General features: G+C 57.8%; 1 protein-coding gene across 3 annotated transcripts in view; it reads right to left on the reverse strand.

The window, feature by feature from the left end:
- LOC138165433 (receptor-type tyrosine-protein phosphatase F) overlaps positions 1-20716 on the reverse strand; it is a 95454-nt gene that overhangs the window by 44404 nt on the left and 30334 nt on the right. For all 3 annotated transcript variants that reach the window (XM_069093787.1, XM_069093788.1, XM_069093786.1), the window contains exons 6-7: positions 15689-15877; positions 6224-6334 (exon numbers count right to left, since the gene is read on the reverse strand). In XM_069093787.1, the coding sequence (XP_068949888.1) occupies positions 6224-6334; positions 15689-15877 (300 nt within the window). The remainder of the gene's footprint in view (positions 1-6223; positions 6335-15688; positions 15878-20716) is intronic.

Consider the following 20716-nt stretch of genomic DNA (forward strand, 5'->3'; position numbering starts at 1 on the left):
CGAGCTTCTTCAGGTCTCTGCAGCCGTCCCTGGAAGCCCAGGCCTCTCTAGCACTGGCCCTGCTCTCTGCAATCCTCACAATGCCTTCATGCACTCCTCTCGGCTCTGTGCCTGCTTTTCCTTAGGGGCTGCTATCAGGCTGCTGGGTCTGAGCCTCAGTCAAGGCTGAACAGTAGGGGTCAGTGTCCAGGCCAGGCTGCCAAGGGCCCCCTTTCACCTTCCTTCCTCACACAGTGGCCTGGCCCCTAAAGCAATAGCTCCCTAGCCAGGACCCAGAGCAGTTAAGGGAAGAGGGCACCTGTCCTGAGAAGACCAAGGTTCTGCCAGACTTCTCATGTACGTTGCTGATGCCCCAATTTTGTAAACAGAGCCTTGCTGTTTTGGAATTGATTTCAGCTATAACTTTTAAAGTCTAATTTCTGTGCTGACAACCCCCTATAAAAGGGGGGGGGCAGGGAGGCCAGGGAGACATAAGCATTCACCCAGTGACAGGCTAATGGAGAAAGGTGGAGAGAGCCCACCCTGCTGGCAATCTGCATTCACTCCCCGAAATTTCTGTGATGAAAATACCACAACATTAAGGCAGGGGAAGGGAGGGATCCACTGCCCCAGGACAAAATACCTCTGATAAATAACCTTGTAGCGGCATCACCACAGGCAAGCTAATTAAACTCCTGGGCCAAGCAAAGCCTGGAGACGTGAGATATAATTACCCGGGCCAAACAAACCCTGGGCAGCCCCCCCAGTATTTAGAAACTCAGCTCTGCCGCCCACCAAGCATTTACATGTTGTCTCTAGCAGCCTCTGAGGCTGGCTGGGAGGGACAGGCCCAGAGCTGACTCTGCTGCTGCCGCCACGGCCCCTGCCTCCCTGCTGATGAGTGCTTTCTGAACTCTCTAAGCCCAGTCAGCAAAACTGAGTAAGTGAACGGCCCCAGGGCCCGGAAGGCCTGGCCAGAGGCTCTCATCCTGAAACTTGAGCTGAACCAGGAGTTTTCTCCCTCTCTCCCTTTCTTGGATAGGCTCCATCAAGCTTTGGCAACAATCCCCAGAGAACAGGGAGAAAAACCACCCAGCCCAGGGCCCAAGGGAAAGTGCCTTCCAGAGTCCAAGAGGAACAGATGGGGCTTGGAGGACAAGACTGGGAGCCTGACCCCAAAATGAAGAGACCAGGTTCCCCAGATGTCCTATGGGTGGGTTCTCAGGGCCAGGAAGAAGCCAGCTTCCCAGGGTGTCTGCATTAGGAGAGCAGTCCTGAGGGTCTGCTGGATAGATGGCTAACTCTGCAGGGAATTGCTGCTTCTCCTTGGGTCTCAGCTTCAGTGGTGAGGGCAAGGGGGGCAGGAGGCAGGGCCAGCCCAGCAGGTTATGTCCACAGCCAGAGCTGGCTTGGTATTTTAACAGGAAGCTGACCTTATGAGGCCCAGCCCAGAGCGTGCACAGTAACCAGCCCTATCTAGGTGCATGCAGATGTCACACATGTGAGTGCACATGTATGTACCTATGCTGTGGGCATGCGTAGGCAGAGGAGGTACGGGATGGGGGAAGGGCCTCTTCAGGCAATGGCAACATGCAGGGTGTTGGGGGGGGGCAGGTGAGGAGCTGCCGCCCCGCCCCAGCCCTCCCAATGGGCCTGGCCCAGCCCGGCTGATCCTCAGCCCCAGGCCAACAGGCAGAATTCAGGCAGGTGGTGGACAGGTGGGCCTGGGGGCAGCCCAGGGGCCGGCCAGAAGGAGCACAGCCCCAAGATCCAGGCTAGGCCGGCTCCCCTGTCCCTGTGGCCAAGTCCCATCTGACCTGTGTGGCTGTCGATGGAGAGATAAGAAGTGAAAGAGACCAACCTTCTCGCTGATCTGAGAGATGAGAGTTTGGGTTGATGGCAGAGTGCGATGAGGATGAAGAGGGAATAAAAAAGACAAGGAGAAACACAGAGAGAGTAAAAACAGACCAAGCTTCAGCTGTCCACACAGCACAAGACGAGACAGACGAGACGTCCTCCTGCCCGCCCCCGCCCCAGCGTGCTCACGCACACAGGACCGCACACACACACACGGGCCCGCGCCTCTCACACACAGACTGGAGACTCATGGACAACGAGGTGGACGCTCGCAGCAGGAGCTGGGGCACCCATGGGAGTGCGGCCAGGCTGGCGGCAATGAGGAGGAAGGGAGGGAGGGAGGGAGGGGGCCCCTGCCTAAGGGGCAGAAGGGCTGGACCCTGAGGCTGGAGCTCCCAGGGGCTCCGGCCGTCTCCCCCAGGAGCCTGTGGGACCCAAGACAGCTGAGGATGCCTGACCCCCACCCCCAGCAGGGAAGCGTGGACAGCTCAGGCCCAGCCCCCTCCCTCCATGAGAGATCCTTGTGCTCCACGTGGGTCTGGCGGGCTTTGGTGGCAGTGACCTCACCCTGGCTTGGCTGTGAGCAGGCCCAGCCACTGTAACTGGATCCTGGCTGGGCCTGCCCGAGGGGAGGGAGAGAGTCAGTGAGACGACTGTAACCGCAGGGAGACAGGAATGGGCAGACAGAGGCAGGACACACCTGGAGGTTGAAGTCTGGCTGGGGGGGGAGGTGCCCCAGGAGGGAGGGAGGTAGAGAGGGGTGGGACCAGCCTGGGGAGGCTTGGGAGGCCTCTAACCTTGAACACCCTGACTCCAGAATCAGAGAGAGCAGTCCAGCTACTGGGAAGGCCACAAGGTGGGCGAGTCAGTATTTGGGAAAGGGCACCACCGACCCTACCAGTCCATGTCCAAGGGCTCTGATCGACAGCAGGGCAGAGGGCCCAGAGAAGCAGGGGAGACCTTGAATGGCAGTAGTATTTCAGCTTGGGTGGGAGGCGGCCAGCAGGCAAAATCAAGGCCAAGGTCCCTGCACTGTCATCCCGAGTGTGAGCCTGGGAGGGAGAGACCCAGAAGGCTGGAAGGCCTTTCCCTGGGTCCCTCTTCCAGTCATGCTCTTCAGAGCCCAGCTCCCTTTGGAAAGCCTTTCTTCAGGAGCCATTTCCTCCTCCTTTTCCTGGCCTTGGCATTTGTCAGGCCTGGCCCCCTCCCTCCTCCAAGTCTTGTCTACCTGTGCACAGTAGCCTGCTGCCTGAACCTTGGGACCCACCTCTGCCAGTCTAGCCCTGGGGTGAGAAACAGGTTGAGAGGGGCCAGCCCCACACCTATAAGCCTCCTCTACAAAAAAAGGGGGCAAGGACCGGGGGGAAGGGGTGGCTCCCCTGAAGTCCTGGACCCTGCCTCAGCAGCCTGCCCCCCCCAGAAACAAGATCTCAGCTGAATATTGAAAGGAGGGTAGGCTTTGGGGGCCCTGCTCCTTGAGACTCACCCCAATCCACCCCATGTCTCCTGCATGCAGCACAAGGCCAAGGAGACCAAGGGCAAGGAGAAGTGGGGACCCTGAGGAAGGACAAAGGCCTAGGAAAGGAAGGAGCCTCCCAAGATGACCTGAGCAGCTCTGCAGAGGGCATGAGGTGGGGAGGGAGGGCAAGCCCACCAGATGCCGAGTCAGCAGCCAAAAGGCTCCTGACAGACTGCAGAGGGGCCGACTTGGAGAAGATCAAATTCGCCAGGGATGGAGATAAAAAGGCAACTTCCTAAGCACAGGGTGGGGGAGGCCTGATGAGACACCAGTCTGTCTGACAAAGATCAGGAGGCTTCAGTGGACCACAAACTCAGTCAGTCAACAGTGTGACTTATCTGAGTGGCTCTGGGTGGGAGAATGTCCCAAGGAGGGCAGCCAGGCTGGAGAAGAGCCTGGAGTCTGCATCCTGGGAGAAGAAGATGAAGCCAAGACCCAGAGGCACCACGTCTTCAAGTACATGCAGGGCTTTCCTATGGAGCAGGACTTGCTACAGAGGGCAGAACCAGAAGCACGAGCGGGCTGGGCCACCTCAGGGGGTAGTGAGCTCCTCACCACTGGAGGTCTTCACACAGAGTGGCAGGACGCCTGAGTGCACCCTCCTTTCAGGTGCAGGCTGCACTGGGTGCTAATGAAATCTCATCTCTTAAGAGTTTGATTTGGCCTCAGTCTCTCGCTCTGAGACGCCACGAAGGGGAGGGGAGGATTGCAGATGGCAGTGGCAGAGACAGGAGACAGAGTGAGCCATGTCCCTGAGGCCCCAAGCTAGGACTTCCCCTGCAGAGAAGGGGCCTGGCACGACCGGGAGAGCCCTGAATGTCAGGCTCACATGCCCGCACTTTACTTAGAATGGAAGGGGGACATGAAGAAGGCTCTAGTCACAATGGAGACCAGCTGCCCTGATCACTTGTGGTAAGCGGCTCTAGGGGAGGATCTGGCCCCTGGCTGCTGGGGGGATGGATGCCCTTAGAATAAGAGAACGTGAGCCACCAGGGCTGGGCCATCAGGGAGAAATCCCAGCACAGAGACAAAACCCAGAGAGAAGGGCAGAAGAGGGACTGGGGCCTCAGCAGGATCTCAGGGCACCGGGACAAGGATGGTCCTGGCTCAGCCATGAGTACAGCCACTCAAGTCGGCAGAAAGGACATTCTGTGGCCAGTCTGTGGTCCCTGTAGCCCGTGTATCCCAGTGAGGAGGCTCACTAAAGTAGGGCCAGACTGGGCTCAAACCAGGTCTGAGGACTTCTCCTGGGGCACTGTCTGCTGAGTGAGGGCAGCTAACTGGGACCCCAGGTCCCAGCTTTAAGATGCAGCTCCACGGTGAGCTCTGTCCCCAGGCAAGCATGGTTGATAGGCATGTTTGTCCAGGTTGGGTCCCTTCAGGGAGGGAGATGGAGTGAAACTCTCCAAGAAGAATGGGGAGAGAGGCAGGGTACAGTGGGCTGAAGTGTTGGGTTCCCCATCCTTGGAGCTGTTCAAACAGAAACTAGACGTCCACTTGTTAGGGACATGGCAGGCACAGGTAGAACTGAAGCAGTCCAGTCCAGGATTCTGGGAAACTGCCCCTCTGGTGGGGGAGGGGGTGGCACAGGCCCTTGGGGGGTGGTGCACCCTCTCCCAGGGTCTTCACGGCTCCCTTCCTGTGACCAGAGTGGCCTGGTACTGCCACTCGTCCTTTGACCACAGCAATGAAGAAGCATCTGGGCCCCTTTGTCCCCACTTGGCTGGTGGCAGAGATGGGGGGGAGGTGAGCTGCTCCCAGCAGGCTCCCACCCTACCTGCAGACTGATCATGCTGTGCCCCAGGGTCCCTAACCACTGGACAGAGAGTTTGACTAACCAAGACATCTCTGTAGAAAAGGACACAACAGAGAGATGTATGGCTATAAGCCCAAGGTGAGCCACAAGAGGAGTGAGGTGCTCTTGGGGAGAGCAGAAGGTCCTGAAGGCCCCACCTGGCAACCACCTCCCACCAAAGGCAGGCACAGGCCCTGCCCACAAGGAGCTCTCACTCGAATAGGGAGCCGTGATACAATCAATAACATGGTTCAATGAAAGGGCTCTAAAGGCCAAGACGAGCATTTTGGATTTGCTACTGGAGGCGACAGGAAGCCACTGGATTTTACTGATGGGGGTAACAAGGCTGGACCTGAGGCAGGTGGTGCAGCAGGCCAGAGGTGGGGTGAGAAGTGCCTATAGAGGGGTGGCAGCATTAGAGAGGAGAAAGGGGAGTATTCAAGAGATGCTGCAGGGTGAGAGTGAGACCAGCATGGTGGTCACTGGCCAGTGACCAAGATGGTGAGCTGTCTGGACCAGGCTGCAGCTGAGATGTCAAACAGAGAGCCAGCCCTCGACACAGATGGGCTACCTTGTCCATAGCAGACACTTCCTGTTTGTCAGAGTTTTTGAACAGTCCTGGGGGACCTGCTTACTAAATGTTTGCTGACTGAGCTTGGCCTGGAAGATGGATTAAGCACCTTCCCAGGCAGAGAACCCTTTGGGGACTTGGGGAGTAGGGACTGGCTGGCACTTCATCTAGGAGAGACCTGGGGAGTGGCCATAAGCACTGGGCCCCACCTCAGATCCCACTCAGCGGAGCACCCTCACCCAGAGTCCTGCCCACACCCTCTGTGCACCAGCAGGCAGCTCCCAAGTGCCCCCAGCCTTGAGCAGCGGGAGGTCATGCCCTCCCTGAGGCCCATCCAGTCCACACTCACACACCTAAGCCCCAAGGGGCAGAAACACACGTGTGAGGGACAAGGTATGACCAAGAGGATAGTGGCCCAAGTCAGGGAGCATGGCTGCTTCAGAGGAGGAGAATCATGGCGGGCCGTCAGAGTCCTCTGCCTGGGCCTGCCTGGGCTCCTTACCTCGCACGTAGAGGTTCGCGGGGGCTGAATAGCGTGTGCCTGCAGAGTTGGTGGCCACACACTCGTACTTGCCCTGGTCCGACTCCTCGCTGTTTTCAATCTGCAGAGCTCCTGTGTGCAGAGAAGAGACAGAGCCAGGGCGTGAGAGTCACTTGGGGCAGGGATGGAAGCATCACAGGAGAGGCACAGGTGCGGCCCACTCCCGAGGTCACTGCACACCACCCATGAAGCCTCGGCCCAGGTGGCCCCTGGATCCCACCAGCTGCCCAACCTGGAGGGGAGGCAAACCAAGTGACCTTCAGGCCCCTCCGGCCCAGGCCCCGAGGCAGGCTCTTCTGAGATGGAGGTGGCAGCTATGGCTCCAGGGCAGGAAAGAGGGGTCACTGCCCTGCATCAGCAGGCTTCAAATCCTACCTCTGACCCTAACTTGTTGTGTGACCCTGGGCAGTCCCTTCCTCTCCCTGAGCCTCAGTTCCCACATTAGTAAAATGGGGGCAAGGATCTGGGTGCTATTGCTAAGGTCCAGCATGCAATCCTGATCCCGCTGGGAAGAGCGCAGGGATCAACAGGACCAACACTGTACCTTAAACCCCCAAGGAGAGAAAGGAAGCAGGCTGGGCTGAGGACCACCAGAGATGAGTGGCCCAGGACCCCCACTGCACTCCTGCCCCGTAGAGAGAGCATACCAGCTGGCCTAGCTAAGGACTCTAGGGAGAGGAGAGAGGCTGGGAACTGGAGGCCTGGAAGGGCCAGGCTCTGCTCACTCCTAGGCCCCTGCTCCTCCAACCCCCCTCCTCTTCGACCTCAGCAACAACTAATGGGCTTCGACCATGACCCCCTACATAATTCAGGAGACCAAATGGAGGCTGTAGCCTGAGTCTGGGTCTCCTGGGAAGGGCAAGGCAGGGCTAGGGAGGGGTAGAAATGGACTCGATCACTGCTCTCATGCAATAAAGATGACATGACGGTCTGGCTCTGGGGCTCTGCAGCTGGGGGGGAGGAGCCCACAGATGCCCAGGAAAAGAAAGAAGGCAGTTCCTGTCACCTCTACCCTCTGCCTCCAAAGCACAGGCCTTGACTGTTCCTTTCCCTCAAATCCCAGCCCCCAGAGGCAATGAGGAACTCCCCTAGCCGGAGACCTGCTGCTCACATTAGGGAGAGGAATGGGGCTTTAGAAATTGGTCAGGCCCAGCCAGCTCCTTTGGGATAAGCCCAAGTGCCAAAGAGCCAGAGGCAGGCCCAAGGCAGGCCAGCTGGCCTGAAGGATGAGGGGGAGGAGGCAGAAAAAAAGGATGAAGAAAGCAGAAACAGCCCAGAAGGGCAGGGGCAATGCCAGCACCTCCTGCTTCAACAAAGACGCGTCCATTGGAAGACCCCCAGCACTGGGGAGCTTACCCGCCCCCCACCCTGAGAATGACCGATGGGGAAGGTGTCATAGGTTACATCAAGCCTCAATCTGCCTACAGTAGCCCCCCACTATGGTGCCCTGCCTGGGAAGACATGCCTGTCTGTCTGCTTCCTATCTAAACTAATGCAGCTCCCCATTATGTAGTTTATATCCTGCAGAAGCCTCTTCAAAGTCCTCAGCACCCTCCATTGTGACAGCCTGGGACAAAGCCCAGTCCTCCTGCTTAGTTCTGGCTCTGTCTCCTCTGTGACTGGTTTCCTGCTGGAGGTCTTGGGGATGCCCAGGGGAGATTCCTGGTATGCAGATGTTGAGGCCACAGGGATTTCTGCTGGCTCAGGGCAGAGATTTCTCTCTTGTGATCCTCTAGGCCTGATAGGAGACCTGCTTCCTATATTTCAACCCCAACTGGGGTCCTCCTTGCTTTGGCTTCCCTTTAAAGTCCTTTGGATCTGGAACCCGTCCTGGTTTGTCAGTATCAGCTGTCCAGAAACCTCAGCCCTGCTTTGGCCCAGGTCACCTTGTCGACCCTGGGAATGCCTTCCTTTTTTCTTTAAAAAAAAAAAATTAATATTTTATTTCCCCCAAATTACACGCAAAAACAATTTTCAACATTCGCTTTTAAAACTGAGCGCCAAATTCTCTCCCTCCTTCCCCAACCCCTTCATTGAGAAGGCAATCTGATATAGGTTGTACATGTGTAGTCATGCAAAGCAGGTTTCCTTATTAGACATTCTGTAAAAGAAAACATAGACCTAATAAAAAAAACAACCAAAGTAAAAAAGAGTCTGCTTCAATTTGCATTCAGTCTGTGCCAGTTCTTTCTCTGGACATGGACAACACCTTTCACCACAAATTCTTCAGAACTGTCTTGGACCCTTGTATTGCTGAGAACAGCTAAGTTATTCACAGGAGATCATCATACAACATTTTCCTGGTTCTGTTCATTTCACTTTGCATCAGTGCATGTTAAGTCTTTTCAGGTTTTTCTGAGAGCACCCTGCCTGTCACTTCTTACAACACAAAAGCAGTCCATCATAATCATATATAACTTGTTCATCATTCTTGGGGATGCCTTCCTACACAATTGTCTTTCCTCATATGAACCCCTGGGTGCCAGGGAGGCAGAAACAGCTGGGGTGTTCATGTTCAACTCTGCTTTTAAGCCTCTGTCCAGGTGCTGGGTCTGTTCTTGCAGGGTCTGACCAGTGCTTTCTTCATCTTCATCCTCCAGGACTCAGCTTCCCTTGCTGCCTCCTGCCCCCATCCTGTGCCAGCATCTTCTCCACAGCTATTATTAGCTCTGCATTCATGAGGGGGCAGATGGAGAGGAGATGGGGACCCAGGGATGGCGTCCTCATCCACCTACTGAAGATGGTCAATCCAAATGAAAACAGGGTTGGGGGATGGGCTGCCACAGGGCAGACAGCCCTTCTGAGCATTCTATCCTGGCTCCCTCCCCACCAAAGCATGCTGGGAGTTGGTCTCCACTGGGACCTTCACTAAAAGACAGACTTGTTGGCGTATAGACTCCCCCATTCAACTGGAGGCTCGAGGGCAGGGATGGCGGTCTACCTTTCTTTGTGTCTTCAGCCTGTAGAACGATGCCTGACCAAATGCTTGCTGACTGATACAGAAGCCAGGAACAAGGAGGAAAGGCTGGACAGAATTCAGAACTTCCTCCCTGGGTGGGTCAGGTTGCCTCTGGAAGTGGTAAGTTGCCCATCTCTGGGTAGTTCCAAGCAAAGGCTGACTGGGTGTTGTCATGAGGATTCTTGTTCAGGTCTATGCTGGACCAGAAGTAGCTGATTCTGATTCAGCTCTACTGCCCCAGGCCATCTCCACCTCAAAGAGGAGGCTGGGGATGTAGAGTCCTAAAGGCTGACCTGCTGACTTTGCCTCTAGAGCTCCTAGGCCACCTCCCTGGTCCTGCTGCACTAAGGAGCTCTAAAGATGTGGCTGATCTGGATTGAAAGGGACTGCTTCTTTCCCTGGCTGGGCAAAGTTGTCAGTGTCCTCATAGTACACACAAGTGACAAGAATGTCCAGGGACTGCAGAGGGGAAGGAGAGCCCCGACCCTGATGGTGGTGGGGTGGGGAACCTGACTTCCCCAGAGAGCCCCCAAGCACAGCTCCCAAGCCTGCCTCCCCCAAATTTCCAGGAAGACATTGCCTCTGGGCAGCGTCCAAGGACTCAGGAGAGGGGGCACTCAAGGCACCAGGTGGCCCACAAGTGGTGGTGATGTCTTGTGTGAAGGCTGTGTTAGCTGGCTGGTCTGCCCTGTCCTCCCAGAGCTTCCCATTACAAGCGTTTAGACTCCAAGACACTACCCCAAAGCAGTGTGGTGCTGACCTGGGAATCAAAGAAGGCCTCCTGGCTCTGGAAGACAGACAGGAAACCAGCCAGGGATGGAGGGTACCCTAGGCACAGGTGCCAGACCAAAGGCAAACAGGAGAAGGCTGGGCACTTTACCCTTGGCATTAGGGAGCGACTGAAGACTTGTGAGCACAAGAGTGACACTGGAGCGGTGCCAGAGGACAGGAAGGATGGCCTGCCTGAAGTGGAGGGAACCGCTGCAGCTGTTCAGGTGGGGAACAGGAGGTGGATAGAAGATGACATTTGGAGGGGCTCAGTAACAGCCTGGGTATAAGGGGCCAGAGGAACCAGGAAAACCCTGAAAGTGGGCCATGTGGATGAGCAGAACAGGAAAAAGAACAGCTTGGGCTGGGGCACGCAGGAGGCAAGGTCCGAAGAGAGGTCAGGGCTGGACACCTAAACCAGGGGAGGCCTCCTCATAGGGGTGCCAAAGGAGGAAAGCAGAAGCCAGACTTTTGGGTGCCCTGACACCAGGGCTTGTGAGGAGGATGCAGAATCTGAGGAGCGGCCCAGACTCGGGGAAGTTCATGGCTAAGGAGGGCGTGTACCCAGGCGGAAGCAGCACTAACATCAACAACTGCACAGAGCAAGGCTGAGGTCTGACCTCAGGGACCCCAGGGAACCTAGTGGTTTCAGGGCGGGGGGGGGCATGGCCACCAGGGGGCGCCACAGAACACAGAGCAAAACTCCAGCTCAGATACTCCCTAGCTGTGTGACCCTCGGCAGGTCATGACACCTCAGTCTCCTCAACTGCAAAGCAGACATAACAACAGTGGCTGTCTCAGAGAGCTGTGGAGAGGAGCCGATGGGACCCTCTGTGTAAGGCGCTCAGCAGGTGTTACTGAATGCTTGCTCCTTCCTTACCTGTACACTCCCCTCTCCCCCTCCCCAGCCCACAGGGTGCTTCTCTGTGCTACAGCTTCTTCATCCAGGCTTCCCTGCACACAGCTGGGGCTGGGACCACTGGGATCTGGGGAGGGGGCAGGAGAAGAGGACCAGGATGTTAGAGCTCATCAGCGTGGCCCCTGGCCCTCCGAAATGTCAGTGTCTGGGGGAGAAGGGCTGTGAGGACTCTGTGTTCACCTCCCCAGCCGCCTCCAGTCCTGGCCCAGATCCTCACACCAGGCCTCTGTCCCCCCCAACAATACCATAATGCCCTGTGGTCCTCGCTTTAGCCTGAGGGCCCTGGGCTCCTCCTGCCAGGCACCACAGCTGACTTACCGTACCAGCAGGCACTCTGGGGAGGCCTGGGCTCAGACCAGCACAGGCAAGGGCAAAGGGGCTGCCGAGGCTCTGGAACGGCCGGCACAGACATACCAACACCTCCCTCCCTCCCCATGACATGGACAATGAGCTGTAGGACAGAAATGTGGTGTTCCAGGTGGGGAGTGGGATGGGGACAGCTGAGCTGGGATGAGAAGTATGGACACTCCACCTGGGGCTGATGGCTACTGCGGGCCGTGAGCCCAGCCCCACAGGATGCTGCTTGCTGAGAGGGGGTAGGTGGGCAGAGGCCTGGTACCAGGCAGGCTTTTAAGCCCAGGGTCAGCTGATAGGGGTGGGAGGCCTACATCTGGGGGACAGAGGGAAGGCCTTGAGACTGAGGAAGAGAAAAAAGCCAGCCGCAGGCTACATGGAAGGAAAGGCCAAACTGACCTCGTCCAGGCCAGAACTAGGGACAGTCATGGGGGCTCTGACAATTGCTCTCTTAACCATATGACCTTGGGCAGATCCTTTTTCCTTCTTGGCTTCCTCCTCTGTGTAATGGGGCAACACTACTATGTCAGGCGGCCTCCCCTGGGGGCTGAAGGACAGGCTAGCCTTGGGTTCTGCAGGTTAGAGCCTGTGAAGGTCCCTTCTGCAGTCCTGGCTGAAGCCTTGGCTCACTGAGCTGCCAGCCCAGTCCTCTGTCTCCTTCTCTGGCCTGGCTGGCCTAACCCAAACCCCCTGATCCCTTAGTTGTTCATACTTGCAGTGGAGAAGTCCACAGGAGATAAGAGGCAGGAAGAAGTTAACACAAATGGGTGAGTGGGTGTAGACCCGGGGCTGCAGCGGGCGCCGGGGATGGAGTGGACAGTAAATGGAGTGACACACAGGCGAGGCGGCGTGGCGTGGGGGCGTGGCATGGCGTGGCGTGGCACGGGGCCACAGTCCGCACTCTTACCTCTGATTGGCGAGCCCCCTGGCCAGGTTATGTGGATGCAAATAAGATCAGAGAGAAGTGTTAGTACAGAGAGGAACCAGGGTCCTGGAGGCAGAAGCAAGCCCTGGCGGCCACACAAAAGGCAGGGGGCACAGGAGACCCTTGGATGGGCCAACAAAGGGGTACGGGAGGGGGGCCCCAGCCACGAGGTTCTGCACGCCCCTCTCCAGCCTTCCTCCCACCAGAACTGCCATGGCAGACAGAGAGAAGAGTGGGGAGAGACAGAAGGAGAAGGAGAAGTGAGAGAAAGGGGGAGGGGGTAGCAGGAGAGGAGAAACGGGCACAGCTCAGAGCCCCCAGGGGAGACTGGGGCGCGGTTCCCTACCCCAAGTTTGCTGGTTCCCTGCTCCCTAGAGGGGCATGTGTATGGGTGAGGATTAACGATGACTGACTGGCAGCACATATTGGTTTAAGTTCCTTTAAAGATCGATCTAAGAGTTTCCCATTTTTAATGAGCTATATAAAATACATCCAAAGGGGGGTGGGGGTAGGAATGGAGAAGGCTCTTCCACTCATGGCTCTGTGGTCCAGGGAAGGCCCCTGAACTTGCTGGGCTGACTCCCCCCTCCCACCAGCTCCCACACAGGGGTGGCTCGGGGTCACATCTCCTGCATGCAGTCCCTTCCTAGGATCCTAAGCAAGGTTCCAAACAGAGCCCCCACCTCCCAGCCCCAGGGCTACAACACAGGGATTGTGTGGAGGCGGCATCGTCAAGGGTAACCACTTGCTGCAGAAACTACAGACAAGATCCCACGGCACACGGAGGCACGGCCAGCAATGGGGGCTGACCTGACTTGGGGCCACCTGGACTGCAATGGGGCAGAGACAGACAGCCTCCAAAGGAGATGCACGGGTGACAGAAGGGCCCAACCACTGTGGGGACAGTCTGAAGTGGCCTGTGCCATCCTGGGAGGTGGTGAGCTCCCTGTCACTGAAGGTCTCCCAACACAGGCTGGCTGGCAGGAAGGACTTCCCAACAGTCTGAGGTATCCTGTGGTGGCCTGGGCTGCCCTGGGAGGTGGTGAGCTCCCCGTCACTGAAGGTCTCCAAACACAGGCTGGCTGGTAGGAAGGACTTCCCAACAGTATGAGGTATCTTGTGGTGGCCTGGGCTGCCCTGGAAGGTGGTGAGCTCCCCATCACTGAAGGTCTCCAAACACAGGCTGGCTGGACACTTGTGCACAGAGGCAGATTTTTTCTGATTAGATGCTCAGGGGGCCCTTCCAGCACTGCAATTCTGGACATGTGCCAGAGGCAGCACAGCACAGTGAAGACCACCTTGCATTTGCAGTTAGAATGCTGCAGTTCAAATCTCAGCTGGACCATTGGATCCCAGTGTGACCCTGGGCAAGCTCCTTGTGCTCTCCAGGCATCGGTTCCTGTGAACAGTCACAGCTGCTTCTACTTTGCTTCCTGCAGTCAATGATCCCAGAGTGTGAGGGGGCAAGGGCCAGGTAGGACCCAAGACCCAGGGGCACAGGACTTGACTGGGGCCTTTTCATTCCTGCCTCCCCCTGACCCCCCACCCCTGCCTGGGATGGCTGTGCAAATCCCTGGCCTAGAAACTTGCTCTGGGCACTGAGAGGCTGGAGGGTGTGGCAAAGTGGAAAGAGCCAGGCAGCTGAAGTCAGAGGCCTGGTTTGAACCTGGGGTCTGCTGAAAACCGTGAGACTCGGCTTCTGTGTCTGAACCTGGGCTAGATGGCCCATCAGGGTCCTGACCTAGTTTTGGGGGCCCCTGCAGTTGTCCAGCTCCTTTTGGCTACTCCTAGACCAGGACAGCTGGGGAGACCACAGAGGACAGCCTAGATCCTGTGGCCAGCCGAGGCCCAGTGTAAAGGCCCTGGCTCACTGACTGCAGCCAGTCAGACCCCACTGGGAAGATCAGGGCAACCCTGAGTACCATGTTTTAGAGCAGACCCCTGAGGATGGGATGGAAGAAGAGCTGGGAGAGAGAAGGCTCAGGGGGCCAAGGCCAGCTGGGCCTGGGAGGGACAGCAGGAAGGCCTTCCTCCACAAGAGCCAGCCCAAGGTGGGAGGGGGCGTCCCAGGACACCACCTGTGGGGGCTGGGAGCAAGGTGGGAGCACAAACCCAAGCCAAGCATGGGCACCTCCCATCCACGGCCTTAATTAACTCTATTACAGCTGCCTCCATCTTGCTGAGTTTTAATTAAATTAAATGAGCGGATTCCTTCCCCGAGGCCCAGACAGAGGCTGGCACGTTGTCCCAGCTGGTCTCCTTCCTCCTCCAGCAGCCTCACGGGCTTGGTCTGCCTTCCTGGCCCACCAGGGAGAGAGGGAAAGCACATACCCCAGCTAGCCCCGTGTGCAGGGTGGGAGGACCAAGAGAGCCCCCCTCCCCAGCAAGTGGGGTCCACAAGGAGCTTCTGAAAGGCTGGAGAACAGCTGCCACTCCCTGACCCCTCCCAGAACGATGAGAATGTCCTCAGCGACAGGGAGGCCTGCTTCAAAGAGCCAGGGGCCAGAACCACTGTTAATGGGGCCCCCGCCCTCCACACAGGCACTGGAGACAACAGATATGGCCCTTAGGCTGAAGGCTTAGCAGTAAGGATGGTGGGGCCTTCTGAGGCCCCCTTCTCCAGGCTGGCTCCCAGGATCCACAGCCCTTTGTCTCTCCTCCTCTTGGACACCACAGTGGTAGCAGTGGCAGCCACTCACAGGCCAGGGGGAGTATGGGGGTAACGCTGGACATTTGTTCCCAGACTTCTGCTGCTCCTGCCTTGGTCTGGTCCAGATGCCTAGCCATCCAGAACAGCAGAGGGGGTTTCAATGGCTCTCCTGGCCCAAGTGGGGCATCCACTGGTTCTGGGGCCTTGCTACACCAGGCTCTGACTTGGCCACTGGGTGGATGGGAAGCTTTGACGCTGATCCATGCTTCCTCTGGCCCAACATAACCCTGTGGGGCTGTGAGGCAGGGATGAGGCAGGCCACCTCCTCCTTGCTTTATCCACGGACACCACGATATCACAAGGGAGCCCAAGGATGGAGCCTCTGGGCTCACAGTGGGAGAAAGGGGCATTGGGGTCCAGGATGGTGGGGGAAGGTCAGCACCCAACATGTGTTCTCATGAACAAAGATATGGTGAGGCCAGCTCTGTGCCCCCAGTCAGTGGATGCTGTGTGGTCCTGGCGTAGCTGTGGAGAGGCCTTTGGGGCCCACTCCAGCTTTGGGTTAGGATCAGGGTTGGGCCTGGGTGCCTTCCAAAAGATGGCCCAAGCACCTCACCTCCATCCTGGTGCACAGAGACACTCACTGGCCCCACTCAGCCTGTCACTGTCCTTTCTGGTGTGGGTGTCTACCCAGGAGTAAGGTGAGGGTGGTGGGGAGGCTGGCACCAGGAATGTGCTCAGGGAGGGGGCCCGGTACCTGGGATGCACACGCATGACCCCTGAGAGCTTGTGAGACAGACTGCCCAGGGCAGCCTTCAGGGGACCAGGGAGATGGCTCTGGGGACATGTACCTGAGCGGAGCTGCTTGATACGGCCATTGCTAGCAGCTGGGTCCACGGGCAGGAAGTCCTTGAACCAGGAGATTTCAGGGTCAGGGTTGCCCCCAGCAGCACACAGCATGGTGGCTGTTCTGGCTTTCTCTACCACCTTTAGCTGGGGCCCCATGTCAATGGTGGGGAAGCCATGAGGCAGCTGATCCTCTGTGGAGACAAAGAGCAGAGGCATTCGTGAGCACCTGGGCCCGCCCTCATGGAGCTCAGTCTAAGGGATGTCTATGGGGGGAGGGGGAGGGAAGGCAGGGCTGAGAAAGCTGCCTCCAAAGGTGGGCTGGGGTTTCAGGGAAAGGAAGCTGACCAGAAATCTGACTAAACAGGACCCAGCGCCATGTTCCCTCCCCCTCTGACTCCTCCATCCAAAAGCCCACCTGGAGTCTCCTAGAGCTCCAGAGGGCAGGAGAAGGCCCAGGAGAGACCCATTCACGTGCTTCCATGGGCCTCAGGCTGCCTGGGTCTGCTTTTCCCATTTGGATACAGGAAAGCCTATCCTGCCTCTGTGGGCCCAGGGCAGGGGATATGGCTTCACCAGGTAGGAGAAGCCTCTGCTGGGTGTCCATGGGCTTGCCAGGCTAGCAGCCTACCAGCCCCACTCCCATCTCCGAGCCCTGGGTGCCCCCTTCTATCCCCCCACTGAAGAGAGAGCAGCCCCCCAAGTCGGTCCCAACCTCATATCACCCTGTCTCCCTTCACCTTCTCTGTTCCATCTGTTTCTTGGTTGTCTTCTGACCCACCCCCAATGTCCTCAGCCTAGCCCTCTGACTGATGAGGAGACTGAGGCCCCCTCCCCCCACCTCATCTCCTCTGCCAGCTCCAGGAGACCCGAACGCGTTCCACTGCAGCTCAGGCTGGGACCCCCCTCCCATCCCTTCACCTGCTCAACTCTTCCCTATGCTTTAAAGCCCAATTCAACACTGTCCCCTTCAGGGAGCCCTCCCCAGGGGGCTTTCCCCAGGTTCTCCTATCACACCATGGGCACCTAGGGAAGTCAGTTCTCTACAGTGTATCTCCTTTCCCCTCAAAGCCTGACACAGGACCCTGCATACACAGTGGGCACTGAGCAGACACAATGGTCAAGACCTGCTAAGAGCCCACACCAATCCTCCTGGCTGCCCAGAGGATCCCTGGGCCAGGAATGGCCTGGGAGCCCCTGAGAAGTCCCACCCCTGTGCATGGAAAGTTTCCCTAGAGTCACATATCCCTGAGAACGGAAGACTTCCAGACTGACAGCATCAGCACTTATTAGAGCTGAGAACACAGATTCAGTGGGTCGATATTCCGATGGTGGCTGAACACCGGCATTGATGAAAGAGTTAGCACAACAGCAGCCAAGAACCCCCAGCCGCTTTGTCAAGAATTTAACTGGCAGCAGTTTGGCCAGACCTCCCCCCGCCAAATCCTGTCCTCACAGGGGCCCAGGCTGGGTTCCTCCAAAGCCCTCCAAGGCCCACTGGAGCCCCTGGGGGGCAGCCACAGCACAGGAAGCTATGGGGAAGTCCTTCTCAGTCTCCTCCTATGAACTGGAAACAATAACCCCCCTGCTGCCTCCTGTGTACTCTGAACATGGTCACCACTCACAGCCTGTGCCCACAAAGGGCCTTGGCATCAGGGAAGGGCAGACCCCTGGCACCTGGACCTAGCACACCTGGCCCATGTCGGTGTCAGGGAAGTTTAGCCTTCTAGCCCCTACATCTGCCGAAGGAGGCGAAAGCCCAAGGGCAGGGGCAGGAAATGGGGCTGAGTCCCTTTCCTAGCCCCCAGACCTCGTCCCTCACTTCTGCTGGGCTGGTCCTGGCCTCAATCCTTCAGAGCTGGGCATGCCCACCCTAAATCTACACTTATAGCCTGGCTGTGGCTGCCCTCAGCACCCTTCTACCTTTAGCTCCAATGTGGAAAGGGGGGAAAGGAGGTGGTTCTGGGGGAAGGGAGGGCCCTTCCCCCCCCTTCAATCGGCAGGGGGTAAGAGTCACTTGCCAGGAATTGTGGGGGGGTCATGCTTTGGAGGTTGGGCTGGATGTTGGGAAGGGTGAGGGGCGCTCCCAGCTCAAAGACCCTGACTGGGCTCCTGGTGGCTTCTGAAGCGAGCACAGCTTTAGGGGGCTGCCAGCTGGTACTGCATAAAGCCCCTGGGCCTGGCTCCCCACAAAGCTGGCACCGTTCTGGCCCCTCCCAATGATTCCACTGCCAAGATCCTTCCAGAGCCGGCAAAAATGTCTCGCTTGGCTGAGTCATGGCCCCACAACCCCACCCTGACCGAGACATATGAGGAGGAAGGCCCACTTGCAGGCTTGAGGGAGATGGGGGTGCCAGGCCTTCCTGCCTTCCAGCCACTATCCTCTGGCCCTCCCTTGCCAACTAGGCCTGGGGTCATCTCATCTACCACCTTGGATTTACAGAGAAGTAAACTGAGACCTCGTGAAGAAAATGGCAATACCAGAATTTGAATCCAGACCTCTAGATGGTAACTCCAGAATTCCTTCTCCTGCACATCACTGACTTCAGGTCCCAAGCACTCTCTGGCTGGGGGTGCTGGTGCCAGGGTCTCAGACACCCACAAGAACTCTCTTCCACAGGGCACACCTCCAAGAGCTGGAGGCCTACAGAGTGCTGTGCTCACACCTGAGGCCCAGAAGGGGCAGTGACCTTAGTCAGCTGGAGTCACAGCCAGAACGCAAACCTGGGCCCTTGGACTCCAAGTCCAGACTTCCTTCTAGCACACCAGAGAGAATGTGTGGGTCGGAGGCCGTCCTTGCCTAACCCTGACCCTGAGCAGGGTCCCCTTCCCACTCTCAATGCCTTCCACACCCTGCTGGGACAGAAGGGTCACCTCAGGCAGGGGATGGCTGGAATGCCAGCCACGAAGGTAGCACCACTGCCCCTGAGATGCAGACCTGTGAGGCTGGGGGCACACAGCTCCCCTGGGGGAACAATGAAGGGCTGGATGGGCATGGAAACATTTATTCACAAATTAAAAAAAAAAAAAAGACGGGAACTAGTGATCTCCTGGTGCTTGGAGAGCTCCCAGCAGGATATGGTAGAGGGACGAAGTCAGAGTTGGGCTGGAGGGGGATGAGCAGTGAAGACTGGCCAGGGTCTCTCCCTCCTCGTCACCAGGCTGTGCTGTCTGTGCTGGGGCTGGAGGACTAGGCCCCAGGGGTTGGCAGTACCTGAAGGGGCACTGAGGCAGAGCTGGCACATAGGAGCCTTGGGGGCGACTCCCGCCAAAATGCCACCTCTCAACCTCTCCTGAGCCAGGCGACCCTTTGGACCCTGCTTATCCTGCACAGGGCTTGTTTGTACAGAGCCACTCCCACTAGACTGTGAGCTCCCTGAGGGCAGGGGGATGGTCCTTGTTCTTTCCTTGCATCTCTAGTGCTTAGCACAGAGCCTAGTACACAGTCGGTGCTTAATAGATGCTCACTGACTTGACTTAACTTGCCAAAAGTCTGGGCCCCGCTCCTGAGACAGCTTTAAATCACTAGCCAGGACAGGTGATGCTGCCTTCTCCCTGGTGGAGGGGATGGGCCAGACCTGGCCCAGGCCCCAAGAAAGGCCCCTCTCCTCTTGGAGCCACCCCCACACTGCTCTGTGCCCGAGCCTTGCCTCAGCACTGTGCCACTGCCCCCGAGACCCTGGCCCCACAGGAGCTCACAGGCCACCCGTCTGCCAGTGAGGTGGCCCGACGCCCAGTCTCAGATGACCTTGGGCAGGGCCCAGACCTCAGGTTCCATTCTCTACAACGAGGGGTCTGGACTGACAGGCCCCATGGTGCCTCTGACTCCATGGTCTAGCCTTGGCCCCTAGAGGCAGCCAGAGTCAAGGAGGGCCGTTCTGCCTGCAGGGTCCACTCAGAATCCCTGACGGCCTCTGTCTAGTATTATCTAGTTAGCCTGGGCTGGGCAGGGAAGCAAAGGGGAATGGAGTCCCTCATCTGGGGTAACTCTGCCCCAGGCTGAGCAGTCCACTCATTCCCAGGCCCGTGGGCAGGGGATGCCCATCCCCTCAGAGACACTCCACCCAGGCAGGAGGGGGCTGCCGCCCTCTCTGAAGCAGCCCAAGCCCCCAGGCCGTGGCTGTGGGGAGCTTCTCCTTCTCCTGCTCTCAGACCCTCTGCCTACACCTGCCTCACAGCACAGATGAAGCAGAAGGCTCCCAGCATTGTTCTGGTGGCCCCCTGAGGGCAGGGCCTATGTCCTATCTGTCTCTGCCCATGCCCAGAAGGGGTGGCCTGCACACGGTGGGCCTAGGGTGCTGGCTCAGTCACTTTCTAGCAGGATGAACTGGGCCTCAGTTTCCTCCTCTGTCCAAGGAGGGGGGTTGGTCAAGATGGTCTCTTTCTAACTCTCCAGTCATCTTCTCTAGCAGGAGCAGCTGGGGGAGGGGAGGAAGGGAGGAGGCCCCGCCCTGGCCATCCACTCAGAGCTCAGGCGGGCAGGCCCCGTTGTGCAGCAAAGAGCCTGCTCACCCGCTGCCCACGGGCTCTCCCAGCCTAATTAAGCTGCTGGAGTGCGGGCACCATGGCGACGGGAATCACACACACAGTGGTGGGTCCCTTCCTCCTCCTGCAGGAGATGGTGAGTGAGCTGCCAGGTTTAGGCAGCTCCCCTCCCTCTGTCCCACAGGCTGGCTCTGCCAGGACCCTCAGCTCTGGGGCGCCAGCCCTGCCTGAGTGGGAATCCTGAGGGTGTGTAGCCCACCAGGCCTGGGCTCCTTGGGGAGGGGCAGAGGCCTCTGGCCACACAGCTGGTAGAGGAGAGAATATGGACCCCGTGGAAGAGGAGAAGAATGAAGGGCAATTCCCATATCTGCATCTCTGAGGCTGCCAAATCCTGGGAGGCAGAAGTACAAGGGCCCTTTTTCAGACAGGGAAACTGAGGAGCAGTGACTTGGGAACATGTGATCTCAGCTCTAAACCTGGAAGGGGTCTCTTAGACCAGTGAGTCCGGATTCCTCACTTTACAGGGGAGGAAACTGAGGCCAGAGGCT

This window comes from Petaurus breviceps, unplaced genomic scaffold, assembly GCF_028583685.1.
Source record: "Petaurus breviceps papuanus isolate PSGF00001 unplaced genomic scaffold, PetGlider_PUasm1.0 208, whole genome shotgun sequence".
Lineage (NCBI taxonomy): Eukaryota > Metazoa > Chordata > Mammalia > Diprotodontia > Petauridae > Petaurus > Petaurus breviceps.